The 23,390-nt window shown below is 50.1% G+C and overlaps 10 protein-coding genes across 14 annotated transcripts; 4 read left to right on the top strand and 6 right to left on the bottom strand.

Annotated features, from left to right (window-relative positions):
- Window positions 1-948: 948 nt before the first annotated feature.
- Window positions 949-2,733, bottom strand: H257_09288 (hypothetical protein; the record flags this gene model as incomplete). Its single annotated transcript, XM_009835459.1, has 5 exons — window positions 949-1,327; window positions 1,410-1,571; window positions 1,916-2,030; window positions 2,130-2,262; window positions 2,314-2,733. The coding sequence occupies 5 exons, from the start codon at window positions 2,731-2,733 to the stop codon at window positions 949-951; spliced, it is 1,209 nt and encodes a 402-aa protein (XP_009833761.1).
- Window positions 2,734-2,781: 48 nt separating this feature from the next.
- Window positions 2,782-4,202, bottom strand: H257_09287 (hypothetical protein; the record flags this gene model as incomplete). Its single annotated transcript, XM_009835458.1, has 7 exons — window positions 2,782-2,912; window positions 2,978-3,023; window positions 3,144-3,426; window positions 3,471-3,759; window positions 3,834-3,932; window positions 4,013-4,092; window positions 4,159-4,202. 7 exons carry the CDS (start codon window positions 4,200-4,202, stop codon window positions 2,782-2,784), a joined length of 972 nt encoding a protein of 323 aa, XP_009833760.1.
- A 389-nt stretch (window positions 4,203-4,591) lies between these two features.
- H257_09286 lies at window positions 4,592-8,204 on the bottom strand. 2 transcript variants are annotated; one of them, XM_009835457.1, is made up of 13 exons: window positions 8,130-8,204; window positions 8,002-8,081; window positions 7,837-7,935; window positions 7,513-7,765; window positions 7,157-7,439; window positions 7,043-7,088; window positions 6,894-6,996; window positions 6,627-6,733; window positions 6,175-6,452; window positions 5,950-6,076; window positions 5,622-5,727; window positions 5,332-5,493; window positions 4,592-5,280 (listed from the first exon to the last, which is right to left on the bottom strand). In XM_009835457.1, exons 1-13 carry the CDS (start codon window positions 8,159-8,161, stop codon window positions 4,707-4,709), a joined length of 2,250 nt encoding a protein of 749 aa, XP_009833759.1. In that variant the 5' UTR covers window positions 8,162-8,204; the 3' UTR covers window positions 4,592-4,706. The 2 variants fall into 2 exon arrangements, with proteins under 2 accessions (XP_009833759.1, XP_009833758.1); XM_009835456.1 differs by lacking the exons at window positions 7,837-7,935; window positions 8,002-8,081; window positions 8,130-8,204 and having other exon boundaries at window positions 4,707-5,280; window positions 7,513-7,806.
- A 1,351-nt stretch (window positions 8,205-9,555) lies between these two features.
- On the bottom strand, window positions 9,556-12,011 carry H257_09285. 2 transcript variants are annotated; one of them, XM_009835455.1, is made up of 4 exons: window positions 11,465-12,011; window positions 10,954-11,385; window positions 10,386-10,570; window positions 9,556-10,015 (listed from the first exon to the last, which is right to left on the bottom strand). In XM_009835455.1, the coding sequence occupies exons 1-4, from the start codon at window positions 12,002-12,004 to the stop codon at window positions 9,685-9,687; spliced, it is 1,488 nt and encodes a 495-aa protein (XP_009833757.1). In that variant the 5' UTR covers window positions 12,005-12,011; the 3' UTR covers window positions 9,556-9,684. The 2 variants fall into 2 exon arrangements, with proteins under 2 accessions (XP_009833757.1, XP_009833756.1); XM_009835454.1 differs by having other exon boundaries at window positions 9,556-10,570.
- A 790-nt stretch (window positions 12,012-12,801) lies between these two features.
- On the top strand, window positions 12,802-14,973 carry H257_09284. 2 transcript variants are annotated; one of them, XM_009835452.1, is made up of 6 exons: window positions 12,802-13,400; window positions 13,488-13,554; window positions 13,597-13,634; window positions 13,681-13,806; window positions 14,259-14,699; window positions 14,785-14,973. In XM_009835452.1, exons 1-6 carry the CDS (start codon window positions 12,819-12,821, stop codon window positions 14,899-14,901), a joined length of 1,371 nt encoding a protein of 456 aa, XP_009833754.1. In that variant the 5' UTR covers window positions 12,802-12,818; the 3' UTR covers window positions 14,902-14,973. The 2 variants fall into 2 exon arrangements, with proteins under 2 accessions (XP_009833754.1, XP_009833755.1); XM_009835453.1 differs by having other exon boundaries at window positions 13,488-13,634.
- Window positions 14,974-15,567: 594 nt separating this feature from the next.
- Window positions 15,568-15,961, top strand: H257_09283 (hypothetical protein; the record flags this gene model as incomplete). The annotated part of the gene is made up of 2 exons (XM_009835451.1): window positions 15,568-15,589; window positions 15,642-15,961. 2 exons carry the CDS (start codon window positions 15,568-15,570, stop codon window positions 15,959-15,961), a joined length of 342 nt encoding a protein of 113 aa, XP_009833753.1.
- Window positions 15,962-18,123: 2,162 nt separating this feature from the next.
- On the bottom strand, window positions 18,124-19,902 carry H257_09282. 2 transcript variants are annotated; one of them, XM_009835450.1, is made up of 2 exons: window positions 19,789-19,902; window positions 18,124-19,734 (listed from the first exon to the last, which is right to left on the bottom strand). In XM_009835450.1, the coding sequence occupies exon 2, from the start codon at window positions 18,558-18,560 to the stop codon at window positions 18,249-18,251; it is 312 nt and encodes a 103-aa protein (XP_009833752.1). In that variant the 5' UTR covers window positions 18,561-19,734; window positions 19,789-19,902; the 3' UTR covers window positions 18,124-18,248. The 2 variants fall into 2 exon arrangements, with proteins under 2 accessions (XP_009833752.1, XP_009833751.1); XM_009835449.1 differs by lacking the exon at window positions 19,789-19,902 and having other exon boundaries at window positions 18,137-18,853; window positions 19,101-19,123.
- On the top strand, window positions 18,124-21,822 carry H257_09281 (hypothetical protein). The gene is made up of 3 exons (XM_009835448.1): window positions 18,124-19,818; window positions 20,655-20,877; window positions 21,153-21,822. Exons 1-3 carry the CDS (start codon window positions 19,154-19,156, stop codon window positions 21,795-21,797), a joined length of 1,533 nt encoding a protein of 510 aa, XP_009833750.1. The 5' UTR covers window positions 18,124-19,153; the 3' UTR covers window positions 21,798-21,822.
- On the bottom strand, window positions 21,811-22,418 carry H257_09280 (hypothetical protein). The gene is made up of 3 exons (XM_009835447.1): window positions 22,266-22,418; window positions 22,035-22,212; window positions 21,811-21,976 (listed from the first exon to the last, which is right to left on the bottom strand). Exons 1-3 carry the CDS (start codon window positions 22,398-22,400, stop codon window positions 21,933-21,935), a joined length of 357 nt encoding a protein of 118 aa, XP_009833749.1. The 5' UTR covers window positions 22,401-22,418; the 3' UTR covers window positions 21,811-21,932.
- Window positions 22,419-22,729: 311 nt separating this feature from the next.
- H257_09279 (hypothetical protein) lies at window positions 22,730-23,348 on the top strand. The gene is made up of 3 exons (XM_009835446.1): window positions 22,730-22,860; window positions 22,914-23,081; window positions 23,142-23,348. Exons 1-3 carry the CDS (start codon window positions 22,774-22,776, stop codon window positions 23,247-23,249), a joined length of 363 nt encoding a protein of 120 aa, XP_009833748.1. The 5' UTR covers window positions 22,730-22,773; the 3' UTR covers window positions 23,250-23,348.
- The last annotated feature ends 42 nt before the right edge of the window (window positions 23,349-23,390 follow it).

The following is a 23,390-nucleotide window of genomic DNA, read 5'->3' as shown; positions in this document are numbered from 1 at the left end:
AACATTTGTCAGGTACGACTTTTATTGGTTCAATTGGGGTAAATTAAGTACATATTGCATCTGATTGGTGCAATCTCCTCTGCCGCGTATGCTGCGTCGAGGTAACGTTCGTTACACACCAAGCCAGTCAGACTAACTTACTAACACTGTATTAAGATGCGCCCGCTTCGCATAAACTAAGTGTCTAATACTCTTATATACTAACGTGGGGCACCAGTCATCAGCATCGTTCATTGCTTACTTTGTTCGTCCATTTCTCGTTGACTACAACACATATTGAAGTGATACAAATATCAAAATAACCGCAAGATTCAGCTCATGAATTGAGGTTTAAAGGATATCAATTTCAATAGTAAACACGTGCAGTAAGGATTTTCAAAAGTAGCGTTTTTTGTAGGGCACCAGTCATCGGCACACGTTTTAGACTTGTGTAATGTATTGAATCCTCCACGCTCTAGTTCGTGGGATGCTGTCATCATATTAGATATCAAAGGAATATGTGTTTAGAATGGGTATTAACTGCTACAGTAGCGATTTCTGTATGATCAACACAAAATTGACAGGTCCAACCTCTAATTTATAAGGGGCACTAATTCTTGAAGAACTACATTTTGACCAATAAGAGTTATTCAGGCATTTCTATTGGCTTAGAACAGTGCGGATGACTGGTGTCTTTGCCGATGACTGGTGCCCTACGTCCGGTAGTACACTGCTTGGAACTATAAATATATGCAACCTTTAGAACTTCTCCAAGGTGTTCGTAGTCTTGTGTCGTGGCGTCGAGCCGCTCGGCGTGCTCCGCGTCAGTCTCTGTAGTCCCCTCAGTACAAGGTCACGTCAAGGTGATCTCGCGGCCTGTACATCTACTTGTATATATCTATCTACAAGCCGTACATTGAAGTCGATATTCATGTTGCCCACAATGTACGACAGCGAAAACGGAGCGTCTTATTTTTCTGCGACAAGGTAGTAAATGGCCTGGCAGAGGGCCACACACAGATTGCCGCACGTGGTGTAGACAGCATATTTGGACGCTTGGCTGAACCGGGGGCGGATGTTGGTGATCACGACGTGCTTTCGATTGAGGCGGGTTTGGAGGTCCCTTAGGTTCTTGTCGGCCAGGACGTCGGTCGTGGGAATGGTCGTAGTGCCCTGGGTTCCTCGATTGTGCTCGCTACTATCCCCCCTCCCGACGTCATGGCTTCCCGACTTTGCCCGTATTGCAAGCTGTAGCATTCTGGATCGAATCCACGCCGACACACACACACGGACACGAAAATTCGCACCAAACTCGAGGGCCCGCAGCGACTTTTTGATAAAAAATGACCTACATACGCTCGTCCAAAGTGAAGGGGAATGTTTGCCAATTTTATAGATTGAAGGGGGTGGGGGGGTAAACAGTACTGTACCGTCGCAAGTTTTCTTCTTCATACGACACAATCATGCCGAGCATCTGCACCACGCAAAGGTAGGCCGAGTATTCTAGATGCACACGGCGAGGCAGGACAGTTTGGGCAGCGAGCAGAAAGATCAAGCACGTGAGCACGGTCACCGACGCCGACAACACAAACCTGTTCGACGCATTGAATACAAACACGAAAAACGTGCCCAATAATAGATAACCATGAGATCTTGTCAAAAAATCGATTCGAAACTAGAATGGATTAAAGAACAACCTAAGCTCCAATCAAATCACGTCTTGTCGAATTTCTGCCAATCCAAACGTTTGATTCAGCCCAGTTCTTTCGCAAAACTAAATATATCATCGTACCTGTGTAAAGTATAGTTTGCACAAGCTTAAACTAGGTCAATTTGATTCGAATGCCATTTGGCCAAATCACAAGTCAAAACTTGGGTGAAATGCACAATACGACATCAAAAATGAATCGTCATTGTCCAGCTAGACCCCACGCACCTCAGGCGAAAACTCGACCGGTGTGCCAACATTGTCGCGTTTAACAGTCCTTGAAAGTACACCGAGTAAATGTCCCGCCGGCCAAACTGCAGCGCGATCACGTACACGAGGGTGCCTACATACATACACCCACAACACAACGAACGTTAGCACATAACTACTTGTCCATCGCACAGTTTGTATGTCACGACAAGCAAAACAGAAACACCGGTACCAAGCAGGCCAATGTGAATAAACACCACGACGAACGTGATGAACTGCATTGTGTGGGTGTAGCCGGCGCGCATGTTGAGGATGCGCTGCTGAGCCGCCTTGGCGACGCTAGTGGTCGCGGCCTTTACGCGCTTCTATGCCAACACCGTCAGGTGGCCGCGTCGGATATCCGGATACGTCCGTACCCTAACCACACCGAAGACGGACGGCGGCGACTGGCGGCGGCTGTGCCGCGCCTGGTGAGCCGTTGTCATGCACAGAGTCGGCGACGCCTTGATGCGACCCGACTCGACCCACTTGGTCGTGTACGTCCGGCTCAAGTAGTACATGGACGCAAACAGACACATGTAGGCAGGGATGACGCAGCCCAGCCGACATGTGAGCGCCACGAGCTGCGTCGGCGTCCCGTACAAGTTGGTCACGTCTTGGAGGAGCAGCACCCCTTGGTTCAGGCACACCCCTGTCGTGAACAGCGCAATGAAGTTCGTCGTAGTCATAACCATTGAGTGCATGGAGTGGGGGGCTACCTGCGAGAGGATATCGCCACGATATATAGGCATTGCGGTGCAGGATGCCAGCGTTGACACTCTCGTACGAGTTGGCATCGAGGAGGTACCAGAACCGATAAAACCTCCTGTGAGATCATAAGCACACTACAAGGACGAGCACGACAAGCAGCACCGTTCGAGGTCGGCATGCTTGAACGATTGCGAGAATGGATTGCACAGCGCTTCCTTGGCGTAGTACGGGCTGTGAATACGCGACGACGCGTCGTCGGGGCTGCCTACGAAGAGCCGCACGACATGAGCCACCGGACAAATGTAGTAGTAGTACTACTACTAGTAGTACCGGAGTAATTGAGCCCGAGCACAAAGTTGCGTCGCTTGAGCAGCTCCTACAATACCATCAACACGAGTGATAGATGATGACTGAATTCAGGTAGTGGGTTGGTAATGGGTTTCTCCCTAATTCAACCCCCCAACTCTAAGACATCATAGCTACGACGGTAGTATACCTTTTGATAACTCGACACCATGCCCGCGACGACACTCATCGAGTAATTGAGCGTCGTGAACACCGTCTTGGATGCTGTGTCGGGGCCGGCGGCGATCTCCACGACGGAATACGTGACCACAATAGCCCAGCCCACGACGGCCGAGTACGCGAACCGCATGCGCGTGACATTGAACAGCGGAATGAGCAGGATCACGAGCGCGTAGATCGGGCCCTTGGCTTGCTGCACGCACTTTTTCGCAATGAGTGCCACGGCGACCACCAGGTATACACATGTGACGATGCTGCGAGCAAGTTGTTTAGCCATGACTGTCCATGAGGAGCGTACCTCTCGAGCCGGCGGCGCCCCCATGGCACAAACGTAGCGACCACCCCCAAGCCAAACGTGGGCACAATCAGCCCAAAGCTGAGCCAGTACAGCACAAGCTCACTCGGCCCTGAGATGCCGTTGTGGATGTCGCCGTCGTCGTCGCTACCCGCTATTCGGTACGCATCCAGGAAGCGCACTTCGTAGTAAAAGTAGTAGGCGCACGCGATGGCGCCAATGGAAAAACACACTTGGACCCGACGGCGGTTGATTTCGTTCATAAACGCCACGTACTGATGCTCGTGGGGCTCTGCCAAGGACCGAAGGGTTAACGAAGTGTCCTCCACATGTGACAGATATGTGCGACGACGTACAGTACAGTACCTTCAAAGAAGAGCAAGTTCGGGTCCATTTTCACGCTGGCCATGCACAGTTCAAATTGCTTTTGCACAAACACGCGTTCTTGTAGTTTGCGGATGGCCACTAGCGAATGTGGTTGACGACAATGTATCGCGATGGGTGGCAACTATGCAGGTTATGCTGCTTGGCTACGAACGACGTACTGGTAAACGTAAGGGTATCGTCGTGCTTGTCGTGGTTGGCATCGTAGATTTCGTCCAGTGCAGCCTGCCACGTCACGGCCCTACGACAAGCCACCGTTTGTCCTGTGTGGATGTGTCGTCAGCTTGATGTGTGTACAGTACAGTACTTGTGCACGGGGCCAGGATTGCCAAGCGCATACACTTTGGTCATGCTACTTGAGAGGCGGCGGCAAAATCAACCGCGAGCTGGCTATTTTCGGGTTTTGGTGGGTCTGCCACCGATTCAAAGCGGTTTCGTCCACGGCGTTTGGACCCAACTTGTTCGCACTGGGCCGGTACCCGCTGCATGTATACACGTATGTATGAATACACACAGCATTTCGACGATTATGGTGTGTGTGCAAAGGCGGGAATTGCACCAAAAATATTAGGACGCTGCCACGAGCGTGGGCTTGCCGTGATCGACGGTGTTGCTCTTGCTGTACCAAAGTCCGACAAGCTCTTGCTAACGTTACAGTTGTAGTTCTCTCTATGTGTAGTATGAAGAGTCATACGGAGGCGCTACACTGTATGAGAACAAGGAGCTAATCATGATACAGTCTTCATGGTAATAACATCGGTGTGTGTGCTTTCTCGTTGGATTGAGTGTCTAAAGTAGGGGGCGAAGGCCACGGTGGTGCTGCCACGTCACAGCCCCGGCGTTCAGGTGTATGTGTTACTTTTGCTTGGCGAGGAAGAACATGACTTGGCCAAACGCAATGAGTACACTCACACACGTCGAGTACAAGCCGAACCGCCCGGCTTTGGACATGCGCGACGACGCGCTGGTCACGACTTCGTTGTTCTTGTTCAGACGGCCTTGGAGGTCCCTCAGGTTTTTGTTCAGGTCCACATCTGCCAGCTTCCCTTGAAGGTCTCTTAGGTTCTTGTTGATGTCCACATCTGCCAGCTTCCCTTGAAGGTCCCTCAGGTTCTTGTTGATGTCAATATCTGCGAGTTTGCCTTGGAGGTCCCTTAGGTTTTTGTTAATGTCAATATCGGCGAGGGGCACGGTGAGCGAAAACTTGGCTAGGGGAGTCACCCGAGTGGACCCTGTGCGTCTTGCCACGTCATGGCCGTTGGCGACAATGATGGAAGCAGGAGGGACAAGGGGAGGTGGTTTGAGGCGGTGGCGCGCGTCGTTTGCTTTCCGCACCATACGCGCGCGAACCCACGACTGCACGCGCGTCAACGACGCCAGCCACGCTTTGAATTCCAGCGCCCGCAGTGACTTTTTGATGAAGAACGACCTACCAACCCCATGAATGCATACATGTATACCGTATCCAGCGAACACGCACCGCCGTAGATTCTCTTCCTCGTACGACACGATCATGCCGAGGATTTGCACCACCCCGAGGTAACACATGTACTCCAAATGAGTTTGCCTCGACAGCACGTTGCGCGTGCCAAACAGGAACGCCAAGCACGCGACCATCGTCAACATGGACGAGTACATGAACCTACCGTAAACATGTAGAATCATTTGTACACTGATTGATATATATCATTTTTCAACAGATACACTGTAACGGTATCTCATTTTTGAACGGTGTATGATTGGCGGTTGGGTACAGTATGGTGAAGTTACCGCAGGCGAAAACTGGACCGATGGGCCACCAGTGTTGCGTTGAGAAAACCCATAAAGTAGACGCTCATGACGCCAATGTTGACTGCGATCACGTACACCAACGTCCCTACCACACACGAGAGAGTGCCACGTAATATATATTTATTTATCAATATTCATATATATATTCAATCAAGAAACACATGAAATTGCCACATCATATATATATATACATTATATACATTTCAAGCCCGCATTTGTTCTCGATATATCGTAGGTGCAAAGTGCTCCAGTTTGTTTTGCCCATACTAGTATGTTGAGAACAAGCAATGAACTTTCCAAGTAGTACCTGTCAAGTACACGTGAAACAGGATCACCACGGCCGTGATGGCCTGCATCGTGTGCGTGTAACCGTGGTGCACCCCCACGAGGTCGTCGCGGACTCTGGTCACCGCCTGGCTTGCATGCCGGTGAAGCTGCAAATTACCCCAAGATCACAATCAAATAATATAAGTCACAAACATCCACACGAGGTTGTTTCGTACGTTCAACAAGTACAATGCGTGCGACGTACCATGGTTTTGGAACGCACGACAATGTGAGTGGTGGTGGTCCTGTCGTTGCTGTCGGGCTGGACGGACGACATCTGGCGCTTGGAGGACGATGCGACCACCCGCGACACCATCCACCCCTTGGCGTACGCTCGGCAAAAGTAGTACATGCAGCCAAAGAGGATCATGTAGGCGGGGACGATGCATCCGACGCGAAACCCCAGCGCGACGAAATGCGTCGGGGTCTTGTACAGGTTGATTACGTCTTGGAGCACAAGTACCACCTGGTTCAAGCACATGCCTATACATACACCAACCACAACCCACGTATGTATTAGGGTATACATGAAACCTCGATGTCATTCTTCGATATATGCAAAACGAATCGATCATCGCACAAAGCAAACGTCCCCATGCGGCAAAATATTTATATATAATATATATTTTTTACAGCCATCGGAACAACACAACGTACCAGCCACAGCAAAGCGCCAACTCAAATATATGTCGGCGTGGAGGATGCCGGCGTTCGGGTTTTCATACGGGTTGCCGTCCAGGAGGTACCAATACCGATAGAATCGCCTAAAATAGACGTGGAAAATGTATATACCAGTCAAGGCAAAGTGAATCGAACTGTTATAGTCAAATCAAGGGTAAATTTGTGGAATAGTGGGTTCTTGGAAATATAAAACAATAATAGTGGGACGTTTGGACATATATAAAATCAATATATGGCTCGTACCGCTCCAAGTCGGCGTGGCGGAAGGCCTGCGTCCATCGATAGCACACGACTTCTTTGGCATAATATGGATTGTGGATGCGTGACGACGCGTCGTCATCCGTGCCTATCCTCAACGTCATCGTTTCCACCACAGTGTTGTCATGAAGGACCTGAAAAGTTAAGCCCGAGTGTAAAGTTGCGACGTTTAAGCAGTTCCTACCATAGCATATACACACACACATATATATATGTCAAGACACAAAAAGTCGTCAACGCTGTCAGACCTTTTGGTAGCTCGACACCAAGCCCCCAATGACACTCATCGAGTAATTGAGGGTCGTAAACACAATCGACGACGTGGCATCGGGCCCGGCGGCGAGCTGCACGACGAAGAACACGACGACGATGAGCACCCCCACGACGGCCGAGTACGCGAACCGCATGCGCGTGACGTTGAAGAGCGGAATGAGCAAGATCACGAGGGGGTAGATGGGCCCCTTGGCCTGTTGGACGCACTTTTTCGCTATGAACGCCATCGACACGAGCACGTACACGCACGACGCAATGCTATTTCCCCAATTTTTTAGCACGGATTGCTCGTAGTACCAGAAAGTCGACTAGTACTACCACGCGTGGGTACCTTTCGAGGCGAGTGCGGCCCCACGGCACAAATGTCATGAGCACGCCAAAGGTAAACGTGGGTACGATGAGCCCAAAGCTCAGCCCGTACAACGCGGCGGTACCGCGGGGGTCAGGCGTTTCGAACGCGTTTAAAACAAACGCTTCCTGCCAATAGAGCAGACCACAGGACGCGGCGCCGATGGAAAAGCACAACCGCACGCGGAATTGATTCACGGCGTTCATGAACGCCATGTATTGGCTTTCATATGGCTCTACAACCCCCCACTGGGTTTACGACAACACGAGAGAGAGAGACATGGAGGTAGGTAGGTTGGTGGTCTACCATTGAAAAAGAGCAAGTTTGGGTCCATGCTCACTTGCTCTTGGCATTTCTGGAACTGCTGCTGCACGTACAAGCGCTCCTTCGCCCGCCGCGCCACCGCTAGATAGGTAGTTAGATAGTTAAGTTGGAGGGTTCATCGGTTGTTGTGAAAGGTGAGTGCCGTACTGAGCAACGTGAGCTCGGAATCGTCGGGCTCTTCGTTCGCACTCAGCACTTCGTTGAGCACTTGGTCGCACGATACTTCTCTACATGGGAATAGATACTCAAGTGTTGTCATGGGATCGTCGCCGTACTTGTGCACGTATTCGGCCTTGGGGCGGGCCATATGTTCCTAGTTTTGACCAGCTCAACGTCGCGAGCAGTTTCAGGTTGCGGTTTGAAACTGCCAATTGTAACTGCGGGTTTCGTCGTATACAACACCCAACTAACTGCGCATGCACTTTAACGTTATGCACGTGTGTATATTCACAGGCAAATCATTCATGTACCGCTTATATTCCCAAGAAACAAACTGTGATAACAATATATTGCAAATGTTCTGTGAAAACTCTTGTAGATCATAGCATTATAACCATGGTACACACATAACGAGTCTCATTAGAACGTTATAGACTCTGGGCGATCGGAGCAAACTTTATTGTTGTAGACTCCACCAAGGTGGCCATTGGACGCTTGGTCGATGATTGTCCGGAAGATCATCCGACACGTGGCCATTCACGTCATGGAACCCCTTGGCTCCCCCACCAATGCGAAACCCACCGACGTGGTTTCCCAACGTACTTCAAAGCAAGTCGCTTGGCCAACGTCCTCCCCCAGTACACAAATGGGTGGCAGCGACTGGTCGTCCAGCCATGAAAGTTGTTAGTATTTGGCTTGGCACTCGGCGTTGACGACAATATCATTTTATCCCTTGAGCCCACTCCAACACATTGACGCTCGTCTGCGCAGCCACTGCGACTTTGGCGAGAGGAGTCAGGGTAAACTTGGACGCCCAGCTCAGCTGGAGGATGGCCACGCCAAAGCCGACGAGCGCGTCCTGGTGTAGCTAGGGTGCGACGTGGCAGACACCACCGACATCCGTTCGTTGACCGACGCGCCACTTTTGTAGTGGGCGCCAAGAGCAACAAAGCCTGACTTTCCTTCCACAGCGCAACGGGCGGCAGTGGGGGGCGTTCAGAGCCCCCCCCGGCAGTCGTGCGGAGGTTGGCAGTCCTTACTGTCCGACGGGGGCCCCGTTTCGATTAACGTCAAGGACGTTCCTGTCGTGGTTCTCCATATCGTCAGTGGTGCTGGCGACAGCAGCAAGCAAGAGTTTCGTTACGCTACTTGTGTGTTGCCCAAAGTGCAAATTGAATTGTGCCTCCGATTTATACGGATAACCCTTAGATACTTAGATAGGACCACCCCCGACTTATTGCTCAACATTTTATAGGGGTCAGATTTATAGTTGAATAGATCCAAACATAAATCTGACCCCCAAAAGTTGTATAATACTGTAGGACTTATTCGCTAATCGATAAGCTCAAGGGTGTGTTTTAGACTAGTGAGATCATTCGCGGCGTCGAACTGCGGCATGCGCATCGACATGATAGATTTCTACTGTAACGTTTGATTGAATGGGATAGTCGTCATGTGGGATTCATTTGGTGCCGCTTTTACGTGTAGTCCGGTGCGGCGGCCTGAGTGTGTGAATCGGAATAAATCTCATGGGTGGGGAAATTGAGATTTATACCTACTACCGGTAGTACATTTATATGTTATAAGCCATATTTCGAGCCAACCAATACACTTGGTTTGAGCATCTTTTTTTATTGGATTCGTTGACGACGTGAGTAGTTAGTATTTCTTCTAGCCTTGGACGCCATAGTCGGCGCGATACTGTTTGATCGTTGTCACATATGTCTGGCGGTCGTCGGCGCTCAACCCGCTGGACGACGCGCCTTGGTCATCCTCTTCGAGAAGGCGTACCAAGCTGTTGAGGTTTGCAATTGACACGACCGGGATCTGAAACGACGCTTCCACGACCTGAATGGCCGACCGCGAGTCCGTGACCGACGCCTTCTCCTGGCGGTCTAGCGAAATCACCACGCCCACCACATTCGCCTTGGCCGCCGTCAAGATATGCATGGCTTCGGTGATAGCCGTGCCCGCGGTGATCACGTCATCAATCAGGAGCACCCTAACAACAACCCCATCAGTATCATTCTCCATCATAGACAACAACGAGGTACGGTATTTATTGCTCAATCGATTCCAAGCTGGAGTCGTCACAGCAGATCTAATAGTAGGAGAACATCGATTCCAGAACAGCCTGAGCCAATCAAATCACGATTCCAGAACCGCCTGAGCCAATCAAATATCACGTCATGTCGAATTTCTGCCAATCCCCCAAACGAACTTTGACCCCTCCTCAAAACCACATATATATATATATATATACTACTCGTTGTATAGCATAGTGTGTACAAGATTAAAAATACCACCCCATCACATATTTGGCGAAATGACCATCTCAAGTCCAACTTTTGGTGAAAATATGCACAAAATACCGCTTTCCAGCAACGTCGGCGCCGACCAGCACGCCGCCTTCGCCATGATCCTTGGCTTCCTTCCGGTTGAACGTGAATGGCAGGTCCACGCCGTACAGCTCATCGTACGCGATGGCCACGGCCGCCGCCAGTGTGATACCCTTGTACGCTGGGCCAAACAACACGTCGAATGCGATGCCGCTCGCCTAATCGTGAACAATGAGTACAAACTGTACATGCGACACGGTGCTACGGGATTTAACCACACGAAACATGACTTTATAAGGCAATTATGAAACTTAAACTTCATATTTACGAGCAGGACGCATCACGTTTTAATCAAAACAGCCGTACAATTATCCAATTACAATACAGTTGGTCCACATGAAAACGGAGAGACATGAACTATATATGCGACGGCGTCGGGAAAAGATGAAAGAAAAAAATAAATGAAAAATAGAAGACGTGGATAGAGCCGATAATAGATGATAGAGCCGATAATAGATGATAGATCAGATAATAGATGATATAGCCGAGAATAGATGATAGAGCAGATAATAGATGATAGAGCCGAGAATAGGTGACGGACATGGATGGTTTTCGCGTAGAATCGGCCAAGTTCGCGGAGCATGCGGCCAGTCTTGAAGAGCCCGGCGTTGAAAAAGTACGGGCTTTGACGACCCGACTTCAACGTGAACGACCCGAGCTTGAGCACGGAACAGTCGAGGCAGAAGCGGAGAAACTGCGTCTGGACGTGCTGCCGCTTGGTCGCGCGGACGACGTTGATGGCATCGCGGAGGGCGTGGGCAGCTTCGCGGGGGTTCGACGCCTTGGAAATGCCGCGAGACACAGGGAGGAGCAACCCAAAGCCGTCTTCCGACAGACCCGCGAGCACGGCATCCTGGAGGTTGCCGCCTTGCGCGCCGAGGCCTGGGGCCAGAAGCCACATGTCTGGGACGAGTCGACGGACGTTGCGGAGGGCGGCAACGTCCGTGGCGCCGACGACAAGACCGATGTTGTCCTACACCCATCCAAGCATCAGAAACATCAGATTCAAGTGGATGACGACGTTCCGTTGGGAATGAAGTCCTCGTACGTACATGGGTGTTCCATGCAAGGGCCTTCTTCGCGACGGATTCGTACAGTAAGGACCCGTCAGCCAACGTGAGCGTTTGGAAGTCGTCCGCCGATGGATTTGATGTCTTGCAGAGGACGAAACAGCCTTTCTCGGGGTATTCGCTCATGTTGATGAACGGATCGATGGAATCTTTGCCCATGTACGGCGCCAACGTGATCGCATGCGCCTTGGCCGAGTGAAATGCCGCAGACGCATAAGCAGCAGCCGTGGTGCTGATGTCTCCACGCTTGGCATCCAAGAGGACGGGAATCTCAGCCGGAATCGCGGCAATGACGCGGTCAAGGGCCGAGATCCCTTCCGCGCCAAACACTTCAAAGAACGCCGCGTTCGGCTTGTACGCGACGGCGACATCTGTGGTCTGAGCAATCAGGTCCAAGCAGAAGCGCTCGGCCGCGGCGGCGGTGGGCGCCGGCAGCTCGGTCACATGTGGATCGAGGCCCACACAGAGGAGGGAGTCGATCTTTTGAGCGCGCGCGCGGATTTGATGAAAGAACGATGGCATTTTCCAAAGTGACGAAGGTAAATAAATGGTGGGCTTTGGCTTGCAGCGATGTGATTGGTCGGTTTCATGGATGCCGCAATAATATTCCGTTTATACTAGATACTTGTATATGGACTTAATTTTCACATAGAAATTGCAGCGAATGGCGACTGTGGGGTGGACATCGATGTTCGCTAAAGTACGCTGTACTTAAATATTTCAAAAGAGGTGAAAGTTGAAATGCACGATAAATATTCACGCTAAAATATAATATTATTTGTTGTCTTTTCAACTACAGTAAACCTAACTTCAACTTGCTTCGTTTATGCCTTGAATGTTGCTTACATCTGATTTTGAAGTACAACGACTCGGAAAAGTGAGATGGGAAGTCATCGTCACTGGCAAAGCCGTCGCGCCACCTCTGTGAGCACGCCGCCCACACCAGCCACATCACTCAGCCTCACAAAGTGCACACGGTTCGCCCTTGCTCCAGCGGGGAATGTATTGGTGAGTGATGATGATTCTGCGCTGGCGGAAGAGTTCCAAGCTCAATGATGTACTGTATGCGCGCCGACAATAAAGGCACAGCGTATATATGGGATCCAGGCTTGGAATACCGAACGTTATGCTACTAGCAACGAGCCATGGTCATTTCCGACGCCAGTCACTCGGCAATATGCAGAATGCCCTTGTGTAGTAGAGCTCCATGGCACTTTTAGGGTGGCAGTGACGTGGCAAGGCACGGTTTGGGCTATCATGAATAAAACACATTCGGTTTTAAACCCGTTTTAAACACCATTTCCAAACACCTCGATCCAGAAAAAACGCCACCAAAATGGCCGACGACGACGTTGGCGCACCGGCGGCGGTGGTGTCCGGCGACTTGACGTGCAGTCCATGCGTCGAGGAGTCTCCACAGGATGCACAGGTAGAGGGAGTGCCGGCGACAACAGCCGCCCAATCCATCGACGAGGCTGCCAAGTGGAAGGAGCGAAGTGGGCGGTTGGGCAATGCCGTGAACCAGCAAAAGGCGCGCATTCAGGAGCTCGAAGAGTCTGACACGAGGTTAAAGCGCCTGTTGAACTTGGCCAAGCGAAGCATCGAAAGCAAGGACGCGTCCATCGAGTCCCTCAAGCAGCAGGTGGTGGAGCTCAAGGCGGCCGCGGCCAAGCAAGGGCGGCCCAAGGACCCACGGCGCATCTTGCACAAAGTCAAGCACGTCACCCATGCTGGCCAGACGACGCTGTGGTGCCTTGTCGAGTACACGAGCGACGACGACGACGAGTCGCGGCCTCCCGAGTGTGGGTGGCTGGCCTTCCAGCACGAAGCCGACCTGCTCGAGTATGTCCGGCGGGCATCGGGCGAACCCGTACGCGTGCCCGACTTGAGTCTGCCCCCTTCCGACGTCCTTCAAATGGTACCGTATTGTAGTTACATCTCTTTCTTCGTGCCGCATGTCCACATCTCGTTTCGGATATGTACGAAAACCCATCTCGATACGTAGAAACTCGACTTGAGCGACGAGCTGGAGCGAGTGCAAGAAGAATTCCGGCGGTATCGCGTGCGATCTGGTACGGTGGCTTTTATCTCACACGTTTCAACCGTCCATGTAGAAATCACGCGCAAACAAAAAGAAGCCGAATTGCGCAAGGTACGACCAACACTCTTGACATGCAGTGTACATCATTCCTTCTTAGATCAGCGCCTCGGCCTTGACCAAGCAAACCGAGCAGATTGGCGGCATGGACCTACAGCAGGAACTTCAAGCCGCCCGCGTCCAAGTGCGTCGGTTCAGCCAGCTCCAGACGTCCGCTGAGGAGCGCGTACGTCATGCCATTGTTGAAATCCATTGCTGTCTCTGCTACAGGATATATGTTGTCCGTGCAAAATAAATATTGATATGTGTCGTATTTAAAACCATATTGCCCAGTAGTGATTACTAGTATTATCCATTTTCTTTGTATAGAATATGACCGTTTGTAATTTTTGATAAACTCGTGATAGTTCGTTTGTTTGCATCCTGCAACGTACCGATCCCGTAATACCGTTAAATCCATTTTAATATATATATATATATATATATATATTTAATGTATATATATAATGTATATATATTTATATTTAATGTATATATATTTAATGTATATGTATATATATTAAGTATATATTATTTATTATTATGATGATGATTGAAACGTCCTATACAAACCCACTGGGCGTTGGCTTTTTTCCTGTGGCGCCCCGACTCGCCACACTATTTGTCGGTATGATTTAGGAGCGGGAATTGCAAGACAAGTACGACAAATTAGCGCGGGAGCATGCAAAATTGAGCGGCGCGATGGGCGAGACTGTACTCGCAATGGAGTGGCGGGCGCGGTACGAGCAAGCGGTGGCCGACAAGGCGGCGCTCGAGCAGCAGGTCGTAATGGCGGCATCTTCGAGCGACAGCAGTCGGCATGTGCTGGATGTGGACATCTCTGGGAACGACGTGGCCAAGCTCAAGATGGAGTTTGCACTGTATCGCAAACGGGCGATGCAAGTCGTGGACCTCAAGGACAAGGAGCTGCAGACCTGTCGCATACCCGGCACGGCCGGGCTACGGCGTATGAGTAGTTCTAACAGTCTGAATGGCTTCGAAACGTCGTCGCATGCGCCCACCACGAACGAGTACCTGAAGAACATTGTGATCAAGTACATGTCGACAGACCAGGACGAGGTACTAGTATACTTGAAAATGCTCATGTATATATATATATATATATTATAATATCGACTTGTGTGTGTGCGATGGGGATACGTAGGTGAAAGAACACATGGAAAAGGCCATTGCGACAGTGTTGAACTTTTCGAGTGCCGAAGTCAAGCACATCCAGGACAAGCGAAAGGGGGGCGCTGCGGGGGGGTGGGGGCTGTGGTGACCAAGCAAATAGATAGACACCTTGAATGGGCTGGCTCGTTAACATGTGTTAAAATCCGTATCTTGTTGTGCCCTTGTTGGCCTTGTTCGTCTAACAACGGCAGTCGTGGTTCTACCTATTTTTCAGCTCGAATTCGGCAAGACTTGTGAATTAGGAGTACCTTGGAGACGCGATGCACCAATCACCGTGTACCACGTGGCGCCCTGGCGTGCTTTGATGCGTCTAGCACATCATACATGGACACATAACAAGCCACGAAGCCCACTTAGACTGCAGTAGTACACTTGACACTGTGCGAATTAGGAAAACAAGTACCTACTGAGAAGTGTAGACCGGACAGTATTTCCTATGCCTCCAGAACACAATGACAGTGGTTTTATGACGAACACGTCACTGGCTCAGCAGGAGCCCGCACATTATGAGTGTACAGCCATCTCTCCACCTTCTTCAGATATGTTAGTCATTGAGTTATATTCGTGGAGTGAGCTGCGCCATGCACTCCCCTCCAACTGCTGCAGTGACCCCAACAGCTGACTATGACACATGTGACCCATTCATTGACTGTTGCAAATGAAAACCATGAATTGTTAGTTAAATACATGGCTACAAGTTACGAGCTACGCATCTCGTGCCGCCAAATCGATCGACGAGCTTAAACAGAAGCGGATGCGTCTTGGACTTCAAGTTCGTAACGTTAGGGTTCCACTCATTCGGGTGGAGAAGTTGGGGGGGCTGTCCAGCTGGCCACGTTCTAGTCGAGGAATCGATCTTGACGCTCGACGGCACCCCCTTCTCCCTGCACCCGCTGTGCCATGGGGGATTCCCCTCGTTGCTTCGAGTGGATGTTGGTACTACAGTTCCAACCATTGCGGTCGTCGCCGTCAGCTGCAACTTGGCGAGGGCGGAGTTACCCCACGAGACGTGTAACCTCGGCTCGCACCTCTTGTCGCCGAGCGATACGACAGGCGCGTTCGGCGGCGGCGGTGATGGGGGACAGCACTTGCACCAAGTGGACGGCGTTGGCGGACTGAGTTTTGTTGCCTATTTCTATCCTGGGTAGTCCAGAAAGCACATGATATCGGCCAAATTGCTTGGAGTGTAACGTTATGCTATATTACGTCAAACTAGTAGCATACACTCCGCTCAATTTGACGACCGTGTCGCCGATATGATGTGCGATACCGTGAAATCGTCTGCAAACGATTTACTGCACAACACGGTTGGGATAATTCGGCGGAATTTCACTGTGTCGCAGACATAACGTGCGATACCGCCAAATGTCCGCAAACGATGAGTAAATCGGCAGATTTCATGATAATTCATGTATGTACATGTACCCTCACCCTCGGTATTTAAAATCCGAGGTCACCGTCAGAAACATCTACTTACAAACAATTGACATGTTCGTCTTCACTGCGATTGGGCTTCGGGACAGATATGGACTTCAAGGGACCTTCCACTTCATAACATGTTATTAATGTCAAAGGTACACTTGTTAGACTAATCCAGCCCATGGAAGTGGCGCTGCTCATGGCTTTTGGCATTTGTGATGCTAAGAGCATCCCCACCGGTGCGACTGTAAACGCTATTATACAGTTCTATCCGGATTATTTTACAGTTTTGACAACCCCACCGGGCGACTGTAAAATACAGGAAACTGTAAAATTTTACCGGCGAGACGCCAAATCGGCCAGATTTACAGTCGCGACTGTAAAATACAGTTTTGACAAATTAGCCAATAACATGCTATCAATGGATAATTTTGTCCAATCATGTGCGTTATGGAGTCAATAATCAGTTGGTTCAGAAATGGAATCAGCCAAGGCCGTCCGTGGTTCCAACTTCACGACCGACGAAGACTGCCAGCTTGTCCGGTCATGGATCAACATCTCTCAAGATGTGTCCAAGGGTAGTACACATCACGCATCACCACACCGTCCATGATTCGTTCAAACAGCGGTCTGGCCATTCGAAAATGATTGCGAAACTTGGCTTCGCCGTAGATTGGATTGGGGTCAAAGTAGTAGGTAAATCCGAGCATGCGCAGCCTCGCTATGTCGTGGTAGGTCTGGCTGGCGGTTGGCAATAGAGCCTTTAGGGCGCGCAGAAGACTGATGAAAGCCAAGAATCTCCCAAGCTTGATCCATGTCATCATCGTCGTCCTCCCACGCCATCGCGCCAGGCGTTCATTTCCGGATAATAACATTATTCGGATGTTTTACAGTTTTACCGCAGGGGTTGACAAAAATCAAAAAGGAACTGTAAAACGGTATTATACAGTCTGATTATACAGTCGCACCGGTGGGGATGCCCTAAGTGTCATCTTGGGTGCGATCCAAATCTATCGCGGCGGTGTCCATCCCAATGTTTAATATGCGGTTGACTTGCTACGAATTTACGACATCGTACAGTAGAACCCAGCGATCACCCCAACGCTAACAAGCACCATCACAAGGTCATACATAACACGTTACAGCCTCATAGAACTCATAATAATGCTACCGTAGTGCACTTGCAACCCAAAATGCCAAGGACGACCCAAATGGGAATTAGCTTACCAGTACAATAACTGTTATTGTGCATTTCACCCAATTTGCCCATTGTTTTATCGCACTAATCAATGGATGACAAAATTAAAACCACACGTTAAACAACGCAAATCGAGAGTCTGGCACATGAGCTAAATATAGACAGGTCGTTATTTACTGGACCATCTCACTCGCAAAGTGGACGTGACCAATATGGAGCGCGATCGATTGAACGTCGCGTTCCCATCGTGTTGAATCTTGTTACGCTACGTCGTAAGAGTCCAAGTGTGAGGCGAACGGCGTCAACTTCAATGCCATAAACTTGGACAAGCACAACACATCTCCAACGCATGTCGATGCTGATCATTGTAAAACAAGTTGAATAAGATAAAACCGTGCACCTCCACCAATTCTTAGCCAATCAAAGCAGTTATAATTCAACGCGAACGGTAAAAATACTTCATCTTGCATCCGTAAAATCACGGGGAGTGCCGTAAATATAGGATGAGTTTTTATTAAAGCATGGTTTTAGACCTGGATTAGCCAAAAAAGGTGAAAAGCACAATAATTCAAGTTAGTGTAATACACCGAAAATGAGCATCACTCGCATACTCAACAACACCATGAAACACAATGTCGACCATCATTCTACCTACCCCAGTGCAACTTTACACACGTTACTGTAGAACTGAACTCGAGAATAGTACCGTTATTAGTTGCCCATTCCTCAAGTTTCGTCCATCCACACATGAATCAACGCGTCACTCGGAGCATGCGCAAGACGAGAAGCTTCTCCCGCCCCGCCGCAACAACAACAATCTATTGCAAAGTGCCTCGAAAGACTGGTGGCGCTGCTTTGATCAAAAAGGAACGCAAACAGCAGGGGGCTGCGACGCCAGTAAAACCGGCCACGCCCACGATCGACGGTGGCCTATGTACACCCCCTCGCAAACTCCCGCGAACGCGATTGAACGTGTCCCCACCCACGAAACTCCTCGCCCCACACGTTTCCCCATTCTCGTCACCACGCCAGCCCCCCCCCATCATGAACACGCCTCCTTCCAGCTTGCTTTCCACCGCCTTGTGTGCCTTTGGCCTCACCCCAGTCGTTGACATGCATGGAGATTGCATTATGGTCAATCTTCCAGCGTCGGAAACCAACGCCTCGTACGAGGTGTCGCTGTTAAAAACGTCAACCGAAGATCACTTTGCGTTCTGTCGAGACCGCAGCGGCGACGTCTGCCGCTTTGGCACGTACGAATTGCAAGGGCCATACCCGCTAACTCAGCTGACCCGGGCGCTTGTAAAACGAGAGTTCAGTGACTTTCGATTAGAATTAACGAGTAATGGCCCCAAGGAGCGTCGGTGTGGGATCTATGCCTTGCGTGGGGGCGCCGCCATCGTATATCCAGGCAGCCGACCTGCTGTAGTCAGTCAGCATTTCGAAAAATAACGTTAAGCTTCGACGAATTTATTGAGCATTCCTTTTGATGGACGTCAGGCTATCGGTACTGCACACAGTAAGTACTCTGGAGTACAAGTAATTGGCTACATTTTCTAACAATTAGTACCAAACAAAACAGAAACAAAAATCCACAATTCAAAATAAAAATGATTATGAAGCGATCGGATTGGCTGATACTGTCCAATCACATGGCATTCTATTCCCACCAATCAATTGAAGTTGGTGGCGCTTGGTGTGAAAGCAAAAACGAACGAACAGCATGGGGCGTCGGGCACGACAGAGCGCAAAGACTGGCGATGGCGGGGCCGAGCGGCGGCTGGCGAAGAAGCTCGACCAGCAGCGCAACAATAAGACTAAGAACTTCTCGAAAACTGACGACGATCTGGTCTTCCATGACGATCCGTCGGACGGAGAGGACATTCCCGTGGACGAAGGCAGCAGCGACGAGGACGCAGGCAGCGAGCAGGAGTTGATGCAGTTGAACGAAGACACGGAAAGCGAGCACGAGAGTGACTTGGAAGAGCGTGACGACTTGGATGACGAGGACGTGGACGAGGAAGGATTTGCCGCCGAGAAGGAACGCGCGTTGAAACTCAAGGATCAGTGGGGGTCGTCAAAGAAGCAGTTTTACTCGGCCGACACGGCAGATTACGAGATGGATTCTGACATGGAGGAAATCGCCCAGGACGAAGAGGAAGCGGCTCTGGAACTGCAACGCAAGCAGGCCGACCTCATGGACGAAGACGACTTTGCAGTCGGTGGCGCCGCGGACGATGCCGCCCTTCCCGACCAAGATGAGGAAGCGCGAGTGGAGGATGAATTGGCGGATATTCCCCTAGTCTACGACCAAGATTCGTCGATCGAAGCCGTGCAAAAGGACTTTTCCAAACTCACCAAGAACGACAAGCTCGCGTTTGTGCAGCAGTACGTGGCTTCGTTTCTACGAAACCAACTCGTGTGTGTCATATGTTTTTTCCACCTTTCGAATGTATTTTCCAAACGTAGTGTTGTGTTTTTTCCGTGTGTGTCATATGTTTTTCCATCTTTCGAATGTGTTTTCCAAACGTAGTGTTGTGTTTTTTCCGTGTTTGGTCGTTCGGTTACACGTTCTGCATGATAGAGTGAAACAGTTGAAAATACATTTTCGAAACGTGGAAAAAACATTTTCGAAACGTCGAACAAACAAACGCATGTTTGAGTTTTTTTCTTTTTCGAATGAATACCCACAATGTGGCTGACTTTTATTCTGAATCGATCGATCGATTCTTTCTTTCTACTCCCTTTTGTATGTAAATAGGGGCGGGGTCGTCATTTGTGTATATATCACACTAATTTGATAGTGTTGTTGATAGTTTCCAGCAATCCGATTCGCTCACTTTTTCTGCCGGTTCTTACGTACATATTTGGTTGTGTCGATTGATTCTCCAGCTCACTCAGACACACAACAATATATATATATATATATATATTCCAAGGAATAACGTTGTGTGTTTTTCCCATTTTCGATATACATTTCTGCATGGGAATGATGATCATCGTGATGTTGTATTGTGCTTTCGAGTGACATTTCATTGTGGTTTCTCGTTGGAGTGGGTAAATCGATTTGATTGGCTACCTCAGATGAGCTGAAAATTATTAGCCAATCAAAGCCTTCTCAATGAAATGCAACCACCAATCAGATCAGTTTGGTCGTCGGCGCGATGCGATTGCACCCCAAATTTTATATCAAATTGATATTAATGCATGCATTCTTACCGTAGAACGTCCCCCGAGCTGCTCGGGTTATTGGACGAACTGCAGCTGTACTTGGCGCAATACACAGAGAACATTCGGCCGGCGATTGAAAAGCTCGAGCTCAAAACCACACGTCAGAACAAGTCGAACGAGGCGCTTGCCACGGGGTTGGCGTACTTGAAGACCAAGGAAGCGCTCGTGTTGAACTACACGACCAACATTTCGTTTTACCTGCACTGCAAAGCCCAGGTAAAACACCTACATATCCTATTGTGCTTTCGAGTGAAATTTCATTGTGTTGTGGCGTGGTTTCTCGTTGGAATTTAAATCGATTTGATTGGTTTGATTGGCTACTTTGGATGAGCTCAACATTATTAACCAATCAAAACCTTCTCAATGAAATTCAACCAATCAGATCGATTGTGGATCGGTTTCGTCGGCGCGATTCGATTGCACCCCTCCCCAAATTTGTATCAAATCGACAATACATACACTCAACTGTTGTGTCGGAATGTATGTCGTAGGGCAAAGTGATGGTCGACCACCCCGTGTTGAACCATATATTAACGCTCCAGGACAAGTTGAGCGTGTGCGACAAGATCGATCAGCCGCTCGACGACCAACTCGACGCGCTGCTCAACGACCAAGACGTGTCGGAAGACGATGAGGAACATGACGATGGACTGGGCGCGTTCTTTCACACAGATGACGTGGCGTCACCACCACCCATCACTACCTCGACGAAGAGCAACGCCGCCGCCCAGAAGAAGCGCAAGCATGCCGAGGACGAAGCACCACCAGCGTTGACGGTGGATGAAGCCGCCGCGGAAGCGTTTTACAACTCGGTGGTGGAGTCCAAGAACGCCCACAAGTCGCTCAAGGGCGAGTTTTACACGCACGAGCCCAAGATCGTCGAGCCCGAGTTTGACAGCGACGACGATGACGACAAGAAGCGCGGCGCGACGTACCAAATGATCAAGAACAAGGGGCTCAAGGCGCACAAGTCCAAGATCAACCGCAACCCCCGCGTGAAGAAGCGTCTGCAGTACAAGAAGGCGCTGGTGCGACGAAAGGGACAGGTCCGCGAAGTGCGCACGGGCGAAGCGGCGCGGTACGGCGGCGAAATGACCGGGATCAAGTCCAACATCACGCGCAGTCGCAAGCTGTAAACATCAATACAAGTCAATATCGAAACGTAGTCGTGTTGATCCTCATTAAGCGTGCAGTCGACAGTAGCGGCAGACGGACGAGGAGCTGGTATATCCACGAGGCGAGCCTGTCGACCACGTGCCGTTTTTGGTGCATTATTCGTCCTTGGGCGTGACCGGCGGTTCCCACAGTCGCCATTCTAAGCGCACATGATGAGAAACGGGATTGGAGAGAGGTTGGTGGTGTGGTCACATTACCAGCATACTTGGGGATGAGGAACAATTCGTCTTCGGCTTGTTCTATTAACTCCTCGACTTGGCCGCAGTTGATGAGCTTTTCCACAGCGTCTTCTTCCTCGTGTTCCGTCACGACCTTAAGGCGGAAGTTCGTGATTTGCTCCACGGACGTGCGGTAGAAGCAGTCGGGCAAGTGCGTCTACGCCATCAAGCATGAGTGCTTACTTCGCATGCATATCGAGGAGGGCATACTTGGGTCGCCTTGAGGGTCTCGCCGTACAGCTTGATGAGATCGACGCGCCAGTTCGGGTTGACGGCCAGACCAACCAGACCCGTGGATGTCTTCTGGGCCACCGCCATCGACAGCACGCGAGTAGCTCGGAACATCCCAGCCACCACAAAAACCTAAAGTAGGAAGCGGTAGGCAAAGGTCGATACCCTCTTAAGTACGAGCGCACCTTATCGCGTTATTTCGGTTTAACGCGTTAATCTATTCAACGATGTCATCGCAAGTTAACGTTACGTTGTGAACTATGGCCGGTTCCACGGCATCATGCTATCAAACACATAGAGAAGAAGTATATGCAACACTAGATTGAAAGGACCCGTCGACACCCCTTGACGCGGGATGGCCGCTGACTGAGATAGATTAAACGTTACGTTAAACGTTTAGCTCCACTAAGTACGCAATCGAACCTTCGAGTCACTTCCATCGCCAATATCTGTTTGGTTGGAAAGCCCTCAGCGCCGCCCTAACATCATGTCCGCGACCGAGATTGGAACCCAGTTCGTCAAGTTCTACTACGACACGTTCGACAACAACCGCGCTGGCTTGGCTCCCCTTTACGTACGTCCTTGTGGACGCAATTGCAGCTCTGGAGTACTCACGGTGGCATGTAGACGGCGAACTCGACCCTGACGTTCGAAACCGCGACGCTGCAAGGCCAAGCGGCCATCATTGGCAAGTTCAACGAACTCCCCAAGACCCAGCACAAGACCGAAACTGTCGACATCCAACCCTCGTTGAACGAATCGTCCATTCTGATCTTTGTGACGGGCAAAATCATCGTACGTTCGTTGAACGCATTGGTTTTATTCTGCGACGCATTGACATGCTGCTTGTGTTAGATTGACACGAACCCCCCGCTGCAATTCACGCAAGTGTTCCAGTTGGTCGCACATTCACCCGGCCAGTTTTACGTGCACAACGATGTGTTCCGCCTCATCTATGGATGAGTAGTTGTAGTTTTGCGCGGGGAAGCGAAGACTCTTCGCGCGATGAAGTAGTAGATGATCGTCGTCCTATGCGAAATCAATCAAGCCTGCTTATTCTTCTTTCATGTGTTGTGATCTTCGTGGGGATGTAGCATGCATCAT

The sequence above is a fragment of the Aphanomyces astaci genome (assembly GCF_000520075.1).
Source record: "Aphanomyces astaci strain APO3 unplaced genomic scaffold supercont1.22, whole genome shotgun sequence".
NCBI classification, from domain to species: domain Eukaryota; phylum Oomycota; class Saprolegniomycetes; order Saprolegniales; family Verrucalvaceae; genus Aphanomyces; species Aphanomyces astaci.
Note: the sequence above shows the minus strand (reverse complement) of the source record. Positions and strands in the feature narration are given on the sequence as shown.

Bases quoted from the DNA above. Each gene is read 5' to 3' on its own strand.
- H257_09286 (XM_009835457.1), bottom strand. From the start codon at position 8,161: ATGGCCCGCCCCAAGGCCGAATACGTGCACAA. The intron at 7,089-7,156 runs GTCTGACAGCGT...ATGCTATGGTAG, and splicing joins TGGTGTCGAGCTACCAAAAG to GAACTGCTTAAACGTCGCAA. The intron at 6,077-6,174 runs GTACGTCGCACG...GGTAATTTGCAG, and splicing joins TCGTGCGTTCCAAAACCATG to CTTCACCGGCATGCAAGCCA.
- H257_09285 (XM_009835455.1), bottom strand. From the start codon at position 12,004: ATGCCATCGTTCTTTCATCAAATCCGCGCGCGCGCTCAAAAGATCGAC. The intron at 11,386-11,464 runs GTACGTACGAGG...GGATGGGTGTAG, and splicing joins CCCTTGCATGGAACACCCAT to GACAACATCGGTCTTGTCGT. The intron at 10,571-10,953 runs GTCCGTCACCTA...GTTCACGATTAG, and splicing joins TCTACGCGAAAACCATCCAT to GCGAGCGGCATCGCATTCGA.
- H257_09284 (XM_009835453.1), top strand. From the start codon at position 12,819: ATGGCCGACGACGACGTTGGCGCACCGGCGGCGGTGGTGTCCGGCGAC. The intron at 13,807-14,258 runs GTACGTCATGCC...GGTATGATTTAG, and splicing joins AGACGTCCGCTGAGGAGCGC to GAGCGGGAATTGCAAGACAA. The intron at 14,700-14,784 runs GTACTAGTATAC...GGGGATACGTAG, and splicing joins TGTCGACAGACCAGGACGAG to GTGAAAGAACACATGGAAAA.
- H257_09282 (XM_009835450.1), bottom strand. From the start codon at position 18,560: ATGCAATCTCCATGCATGTCAACGACTGGGGTGAGGCCAAAGGCACAC.
- H257_09281 (XM_009835448.1), top strand. From the start codon at position 19,154: ATGGGGCGTCGGGCACGACAGAGCGCAAAGACTGGCGATGGCGGGGCC. The intron at 19,819-20,654 runs GTACGTGGCTTC...TTCTTACCGTAG, and splicing joins AAGCTCGCGTTTGTGCAGCA to AACGTCCCCCGAGCTGCTCG. The intron at 20,878-21,152 runs GTAAAACACCTA...TGTATGTCGTAG, and splicing joins ACCTGCACTGCAAAGCCCAG to GGCAAAGTGATGGTCGACCA.
- H257_09280 (XM_009835447.1), bottom strand. From the start codon at position 22,400: ATGTTCCGAGCTACTCGCGTGCTGTCGATGGCGGTGGCCCAGAAGACA. The intron at 22,213-22,265 runs GTATGCCCTCCT...TTGATGGCGTAG, and splicing joins AGACCCTCAAGGCGACCCAA to ACGCACTTGCCCGACTGCTT. The intron at 21,977-22,034 runs GTAATGTGACCA...ATGTGCGCTTAG, and splicing joins CCTCATCCCCAAGTATGCTG to AATGGCGACTGTGGGAACCG.
- H257_09279 (XM_009835446.1), top strand. From the start codon at position 22,774: ATGTCCGCGACCGAGATTGGAACCCAGTTCGTCAAGTTCTACTACGAC. The intron at 22,861-22,913 runs GTACGTCCTTGT...GGTGGCATGTAG, and splicing joins CTGGCTTGGCTCCCCTTTAC to ACGGCGAACTCGACCCTGAC. The intron at 23,082-23,141 runs GTACGTTCGTTG...TGCTTGTGTTAG, and splicing joins TTGTGACGGGCAAAATCATC to ATTGACACGAACCCCCCGCT.